The following is an 8,335-nucleotide window of genomic DNA, read 5'->3' on the forward strand; positions in this document are numbered from 1 at the left end:
TTGTCCCATAAACATTCTCGGAATGATGAAATTCTGGTTGGCTTTTTTCCATCCATTTTGCCCCCAGGCATTCTTCATATTGGCGGGAGGAGCGGTGCATGCTGGGAGAATCCCGTTTTTGTCCGTTTTTGTCAGTTAGCGACAGTTGGAGCCAGTTAACTGATTCTCTCTCAGTCCGCCCGTGCCTGTGCTTCTCTGTGCTTGTATGTTTGAGGCAGAGTCAGCATCTCAATAAGTTACTGGAGCAAAAAGAAGCCGGTTCTGAACAAAGTTTACCTCAGTCAGAACCTGTAAGATTGAATCTACATTTGTTATTGCAATTTAACCAACGGAGAAAAGCCTGTCAGCTGTATAGACAGCAATGCGTGTTTGTTAAACGCGAATATAAGTAAGCATGTTTAACAGTTCCTCCGAAGGATCATTACAAGACAAAGAATCACTGCCCAAGTAAAAAAAAACAAGCTGAGATTTACTGAACACGGCCTAAAAAGGCTATCCTGCAGATTTATTCTCACATTCAACAACCCAGCCCAAAATTCAATTTCTAGAATAATCCCTTCATGTTGCTTTCTGTTTTCCCTGGAAGGTCTTTGGGTTCTCCGGCCATTCCTCCCAGGGCACCCCCTACCCGCCAGTTTGCCCTCCCTCTTGGCGGTCATTCCTTCTACTGGCTTTTGTGGGTTTTCCAGGCTGTGGTCTAGTGCAGGGGTAGTCAACCTGCGTTCCTCCAGATGTCCATGGACTACAATTCCCATGAGCCCCTGCCAGCATTCGCTGGCAGGGGCTCATGGGAATTGTAGTCCATGAACATCTGGAGGACCACAGGTTGACTACCCCTGGTCTAGTGGTTGCACCAGTAACCGTGCTGGCATCTCTGGAGGTAGAACACAAGAAGATGGGAATCTTTCCATGGCCAAGTCACAGACCACAGCCACACAGCCCAATCATAAAAAAAAAAAATCATTTCTCTGCAATAATGATGAGATTTTCAGGTAGGCAGCTGTGTTGGTCCGAAGCAACAGAACAGAACTAGAGTCCAGAAGCACCTTTAAGACCGACAAAGTTGTATTCAAGGCATAAACTTTCATGTGCACGAAAGCTTACACCTTGAATACAACTTTGTTGGTCTTAAAAGTGCTACTGGACTCAAACTTTGTTCGAAAAATAATTAGAAAAGCCATATCAATGCTCAGTTGTGATGCTAGGTTTGATGCCTGTTCTGGCTGTCTCTCTGAGAACTTTGTACTCTGCGATTCTATGATTTTATCCAAGAACAGCGTGGGTGAAAGTACCTATAGGGAATACTTCCCATCTTCTGGTGGAAGTCCATTGAAAGCAGCTGAGTTTGATTCCCCGCTCCTCCTCCACATGCAGCTAGTTGGGTGACCTTGGGCTCATCACAGCACTGATAAAGCTGTTTTGATGGAGCGGGAATATCTGGGCTCTCTCAGCCTCACCCACATCACAGGGTGTCTGTTGTAGGAAGAGGAAAGGGAAGGGAATTGTAAGCCGCTTCAAGAATCCTTCTGGTAAAGTGGCATATAAGAACCAACTCTTCTTCTTCTTCAAGTAATCTCGGGGTTCTCTCAGACTCACCTTCCTCATAGGGTGCCTGTTGTGGGGAGAGGAAAGGGAAGGCAAATGTAAGCCGCTTTGAGACTCCTTTGAGTGGAGAAAAGCAGTATACAAGAACCAACTTCTTCTTTATTTGTAAAAAAAAAAAATCCAGCTAACTTTCAGCTCTGGCCCATGTTGAAATTGTCTCTGCTTTTCCCATCATGGTTGTGGACCTTATGGTGTTTATCAAGGCTAACTCTCTGAATGAAGCTCTTCCCGCAGTCAGAACACTCGTAGGGTTTCTCCCCTGTGTGGATTCTCTGGTGCCGATGCAGATTTGAATTGCTGGTGAATCGCCTTCCGCAGATGGGGCATTTGTGTGGCTTCTCTCCCGTGTGGATTCTCTGATGACGGTAAAGGACGGAACTGCAGCGGAATGTTTTCCCGCAATCTGGACACTTGTAGGGCTTCTCTCCTGTGTGAGTTCGCTGATGGATTATGAGTTTGGAACTGGAGAGGAAGTATTTCCCACAGACCAAGCATTTGTGCGTTTTCCCCCCTGTGCTACTCTTCTTCAAGACACTGGAGTTCTGACTCAAACTTTGCCCATGAGCTTTGCTGGAGGTTCGTTTCGTGCCCGGGTTCCTTCCCATTTGGACTGCGTTCTCAATGTAGGCCTTGTAACGTCTTCCGTGTGGAGTAGACTCATCCTCTTCCTCTCCTGGGTGGATTTCCTGGCAGAACTCTGGTCCTTCCCAGCTCACAGAAGTATTGTCTTGCTCACAAGGCCAGGAAGAGGTCTCCTTGGTTTTCCACATCGATATCCCACTTGGTCCTTCCAAATCTTCTGCCGCACATTTCTCCTCATCGTCTCTAGTCATCCCCTCTAGTCCTGCTTGAGAAATCAGAGCCCTAAATATGATTGAAATAATAGACAAAATATTCCCATCAAATAACCCGTTCACTGAAGACAGACATCAGAGGGATGCCCGAAGCACAACTCTAAAATTCAAGGGAACACACAGAAAAGAGTAAATCAACGTATGGAATTCACTGCCACAGGAAGTGGGTGCAGCTACAAGCACAGCCAGCTTCAAGAGGGGGGCTGGATAAACATCTGGAGCAGAGGCCCATCAGTGGCTTTTAGCCTTTAGATGTAGATCAGGGGTAGTCAAACTGCGGCCCTCCAGATGTCCATGGACATCTTGCTGTTTCCATTGGCTGCAGAGGAGAGGACACGCAGTAATGGGTTTAAACTACAAGTACAACGATATAGGCTAGATATCAGGAAAAAAATTTTCACAGTCAGAGTAGTTCAGCAGTGGAATAGGCTGCCTAAGGAGGTGGTGAGCTCCCCCTCACTGGCAGTCTTCAAGCAAAGGTTGGATGCACACTTTTCTTGGATGCTTTAGGATGCTTTGGGCTGATCCTGCGTTGAGCAGGGGGTTGGACTAGATGGCCTGTATGGCCCCTTCCAACTCTATGATTCTATGAAATCCCCTACTATTACCTCCTAATAAGCCCTCCACCATCCTCTGCCCGCTGCCCTCCTGGAACAACTTACTTACCCATCAGGCTGGCATCATCGCCATCTTCCCGCTTGGGTTCCTGGCACAACTGTCTCTGCTGGGCATCAGAGTGAGACGGATCTGCTTCCCAGAAATCCACACCAGTTGCTGCCAGTTCCACCTGGAATGGAAGCAGTGAAAGCTTTCAGGCATAAAGAATAAAAGAGAAATTGTTCTAAAGATCAGAACCCTGATTCAGTTCCATGGGCATGGAGGGTGTGTGCATATCTGTGTGTACAAGGGGTAACCGATGGAGGCAGGGAGAGAAGAGGAACAGGACAGGCCTTGCTAGCTCACCCAAAAAGGCTCATGGGAGATTTGATACCAGATCCACAGAATCACAGAGTTGGAAGGGACCTCCTGGGTCATCTAGTCCAACCCCCTGCACTATGCAGGACACTCACAACCCTATCGCTCATCCACTCTAACCTGCCACATCCCATGTACCCAAGCCCAAAACTCTATATGACACCACCGAGGAAGCTGCAGGCAAACCAGAAAACCGCCACCTTTCTATATGGCTCTCATTATAGTCAAGAACTCACAGAGGGGGCAGGATAAGAGCCGAATACACGTATGCTGCAAAACGACATGACATCCAGATCCAATCGGAAAGTATTGGGAGGCGGGGTTGGAAGCAGGCAAGAAACCAAGACAAGAGTTCCTTTTAATAGACTGAATGACTTCAGGAATTGGAGGAGAGCAAAAGATCAGGGCCGAGTTTCTTTTTACATATTTAAGGGCTTTAGGACCGTCCTTTAGCCTTTATTTAGTTCCCAGGTCCCTAGCCTTTTTTGAGCCTGTGGACACCTTGGGGGCATGACAGAGTGGTGGGCGCGGCCGCAGGAAGGGGGGGGGCAAATACAGAATGGCTGCCCAGGTTACTTTCAGCGGCCCAGTGCAGGTCCTGGTGTTGTGGTGGCAGGTGTTGCCCACGTAACTTTAAAAAAAAACCACCATCTTCAAAGCCAGTCAGATCTCCAAAATCTCCCCTCTCCAAGGGGGCATTTGCACGCTAATCCAACTCCCTGCCAATGCTGATCATGATGGTGAAGAAAATGAGTGTGTAGATGTGTGTGTGTGGAGGAATTGTAAGTAAATCCAGAAGTCGTGGGTGACACTCCATGAATCTTCCCAGTCTCTATGGTCTTAACCACAGAGATTGGGGGGGGGGGATCCTACATTATTACCTTGGACACAATACCACCATGCATACTCTCTCTTCTGCCTCAATAATCAGTAGATCTGTCAGCCCTGGCTTTAGTTTCCCCAGTTCCCCCTTGACCACCAGCAGGCGATGGGGGTGTAGAGTGACCAGATCTAGGTTGGAAGACACCTGGAGATTTGAGGATGTACCCTAGGGAGGACAGGGACTTCAGTGGAGTCCAATGACATACAGCCCACCCCTCCAAAGCATTAATTTTCTCCAGTCTGTAGTCTGGAGATGACCTGCAATTCTGGGGGGGATCCCCAGGCCCCACCTGGAGGCTGGCATCCCTACCTGGCATATATCTAAGAGTCCCTGACATTATACAGAGGGCTACCGGCTGTTGTTCTGTCTCTGTGCCAATGGACTGACCAGTAAAGTCCCTTGGCATTTGGTGTAGTGGTTAGGAGTGCGGACTTCTAATTTGGCGAGCCGGGTTTGATTCCACACATGAAACCAGCTGGGTGACCTTGGGCTCACCAGAGCACTGATAAAGCTGTTCTGACCGAGCAGGAATATCAGGGCTCTCTCAGCCTCTCCTCCCTCACAGGGGGTCTGTTGTGGGGAGAAGAAAGGGAAGGCGATTGTAAGCTGCTTTGAGACTCCTTTGAGTAGAGAAAGCGGCATATAAATACCAACTCTTCTTCAGTAATATCAGGGCTCTCTCAGCCTCACCCACCTCACAGGGTGCCTGTTGTGGGGAGAGGAAAGGGAAGGCGAATGTAAGCCACTTTGAGACTCCTTCGGGTAGAGAAAAGCAGCATATAAGTACCAACTCTTCTTCTTTTGATAAGTCGTAGGGCCTAACCAAGCTAATATTGAAGAGACACAACACAACCTCACCTCATTTCCTTGTCTCTCAGCCTCTGGTTGCCTCAGCAAGAAAGCCTCTGCCAGGGCCACCGCCTGAGAGCAGGACTCCGGGCCAAGCTCCCTGACCCAGCTCTGGACCTCCGGGGGCAGGACGGTCAGGAATTGCTCCAAGATCAGCAGCTCCAAGATCTGCTCTTTCGTGTTTCTCTCCACGCTCAGCCACTGGCAGCAAAGCTCCTGGAGCCGGCTATAAGCCCCTCTCGGGCCCTCGGCCTCCTGGTAACAGAAGCGCCGGAAGTGTTGTCGCTGCTTCTCCCTGGCGATGGACTCCCTTCTCAAGATGGCCGCCTTCACCTTCCCATAATCCTCTCTGTCTCCAGCCTCGAGGCTCTTAAAAGCCCGCTCGGCTTCTCCGCTGAGCGCCGGCAAAAGCTGGGCGGCCCATTTTCCTTTGGGCCAGCGGCAAGCGTCAGCCACTTGCTCGAAGGAGGCCAGGAAAGCTTTGGCGTCGTTCCATGGCGCAGGCTCCTCGGGCACCTGTGAGATTTCTCCCCCTAAATGAGGGGAGGTGACTGTCTTTAGGTACACCTGCCTTTGGGCATCCCAGTGCTGGGCCAAACAGTCTTCCGGTTCCTCCTTCACCCGGCGCGGGGTGGCCCATCCATGGGACCTCCAAGTGCTTCCCAACGGCACTCCTTGCGTGGGTTGAACGTCTCCCGCCAAATCCACCCAGGGCTTGAGGCCTACAGCCTGGTGAAGGACACAAGATTTCCCTTCTTCCTCCAACGCTTCCCGTTGCACATGGCCCGCGAGGACGCTTGCTTCCATTTTCATCCTCGGTCCCCCTTCCCGGAGAATGGCGGGCTGTAGAAAATTCTAGAAGAAAGAGATGATGATGTCGATTGTTAGGCCACAGTTCTCTGTTCCACAGGGAAACAACGCAGGCAGAGAGGAGGGACACAATCGCTCTGCTGTGTGCAATCTCAGAGAAAAATCAATTCTATCTCTAGCGCATGGAAATAAAAAAGTTGAGATCCACGGATAGATTGTGGAACCTGAGGGTAATGAAAAGGGAACTTGTCACTATTGTTCTTTTAATTACTCTCAGGTTTATTTTATTTTATTATTTATATATACCGCCCTCCCTGAGGGCTCAGGACAGTTTACATGGAACAAGGTAACATCATTTCTAGAACAACAACGTTCTAGTATGTTGGGTAGATTCGTTGGAATAAGAGAGGGGGGCTAGGGGGCCTATGGGAAGCGGTGGTTAAGGTCGACCTCAACCAAATGCCTGGTGGAGGAGATCCCAGATTGCAGTCCTTCAACTTATCCATCAGAACATCATGGGGAACCTTGTCAAAAGCTTTGCTAAAATCCAAGTAAATGACATCGACCGAATTCCCCCGATCCAGCAGACCTGTTACTTGGTCAAAAAAGGAATGAATCGGGGAGGTTCCTGCCAAACACATTCTTCCCCAGTTTCGATAAGTGCAGTCCCATCAGGTGCTAGTAGGCCTTCCTCAAGAAAGCCTATCCCACGGTCCCAGAAACCAAATCTCTTGGTTTCTGGGACTGTACTTATTTCTAGCCCTCTAGACTCTGGGCGGAGTTCACCATAGTAAAACATGCATACACAAATATACACAAAATGAAATTCTGAATAGAAAATACAGTAAATTACTACAATAAATATTGTTAAAAGTCTCAAACAATTGCCTAATTCTGTCAAATGCCTGTTTTGGGGTTGGAAGGTTAGGGATATTCCTAGTTAGTAGCAGGTGTCACTGCTTAAAGGAAGATTTGGTTCTTATTCCCCACTTTTCACTCCCCGAAGGCGACTCAAAGCGGCTTACAATCACCGTCCTCTCCCCACAGCAGACACCCTGTGAGGAAGGTGGGGCTGAGAGAGCTCTGAGAGAACTGGGGATGCTCCAAGGTCACCCAGCTGGCTGCATGGGGGACCAAACCCGGTTCTCCAGATCTGTGATTGCCGCTCCCAACCATGCTGGCTCTTAAAGAAACGTGATTGTATTGGAAACGTGATTTATCACAGCGGTCACTAGTTTGCAAAAATCAGTCGAGAAATATTTCTTTTTTTGCTTTTCAAAACTGGGTGACCCTGCTTCCTGGCATTATACCCTGCTTTGTGCCTTCCCCAAAACCCACCCTCTGCAGGCTCTACCTACCAACCCCCCCTCCCGGAATCCCCCACCCTGGAGTTGGCAACCCGCCCCTGGGGTCAGATGGTGAAGCCAACATGAAAAACTCCTGCAAAGTGACCCGAAAGAAACGCTACCTAATTCAATGCCTGTTTCGTTATATGGCCAAAGCCCTGCGCGCAGCTCCTCCAGCCACGAATCCCTTTTCCCACCTCCAGGGCGGGAGATTTCAAATGCCCCCCTTCCTAGACCCTGAGCGCTTACCTCTCTGCAAGCAGGCAAAGAACCGGGCGCTCCTCTCCTCCCGCTTGCAGCCGGGAAATTGGCAAGCGCGCCCCGCCTCCCCGGCTTCTTTTCACCTGTCCTCTCTAGGAATTGGGAGCTCGGTGGGTTTAACCCTTCTGCAGCCCAATCCTGGCCTGATGATGATGATCAATCATCATTATTAGGTTTATAAACCACTCCTCCCTAACAGGCTCATTATTATTATAATCAGCAGCATAATATAATATACTGGAAGATCGGCTCCCTTCTAGAGGTCCCCCCGTCCGGGATATTTTTAGAGGAGCCAACTGTGTGTTCTGATTAAAGTTTTTATATTGTCTGTTATTTTCCTGATGTTACCTGCCCTGAGTGCTGGAAGTACCCCATGAAACGAGGACGGTTCAAAATGAATATAGCAGCAAAAAAAGGAGAAGACCCTATCCTAGTGTGTAACAAACAGTTATCCAATTTAACAATGAATAAAGATGAAAATATGGTACATCTTATCTCTTCTTTTTAGTAGTGGCCAAAACGGACTCTAGCCTTGTACCGATTTCAATGTAGTATTTTCATCAGTGGTTGTTTCCTCCCATTACTATTTTAAATGCATGGAGAAAACAAATGTTGTTGTTCCAATAGAGATCCAACTATATAGTCTATTATTCTCTATTTCGGTTTTAGCAATATATATATTGGCCTTTGGTTCAAAGATATGGGGAAGTTCAGTCGAAAGACCACAAATGCTGGGAGGGCAGGTTGCAAAT

General features: G+C 48.6%; 1 protein-coding gene across 2 annotated transcripts; it reads right to left on the minus strand.

The window, feature by feature from the left end:
• Positions 1-450: 450 nt before the first annotated feature.
• On the minus strand, positions 451-7,699 carry LOC143834044 (uncharacterized). Of its 2 annotated transcripts, none has more exons than XM_077330579.1 (4): positions 7,572-7,699; positions 5,176-6,021; positions 3,126-3,246; positions 451-2,449 (listed from the first exon to the last, which is right to left on the minus strand). In XM_077330579.1, the coding sequence occupies exons 2-4, from the start codon at positions 5,977-5,979 to the stop codon at positions 1,737-1,739; spliced, it is 1,638 nt and encodes a 545-aa protein (XP_077186694.1). In that variant the 5' UTR covers positions 5,980-6,021; positions 7,572-7,699; the 3' UTR covers positions 451-1,736. The 2 variants fall into 2 exon arrangements, with proteins under 2 accessions (XP_077186694.1, XP_077186693.1); XM_077330578.1 differs by having other exon boundaries at positions 451-2,452.
• Between the last annotated feature and the right edge of the window lie 636 nt (positions 7,700-8,335).

The sequence above is a fragment of the Paroedura picta genome, chromosome 3, assembly GCF_049243985.1.
Source record: "Paroedura picta isolate Pp20150507F chromosome 3, Ppicta_v3.0, whole genome shotgun sequence".
NCBI lineage: Eukaryota > Metazoa > Chordata > Lepidosauria > Squamata > Gekkonidae > Paroedura > Paroedura picta.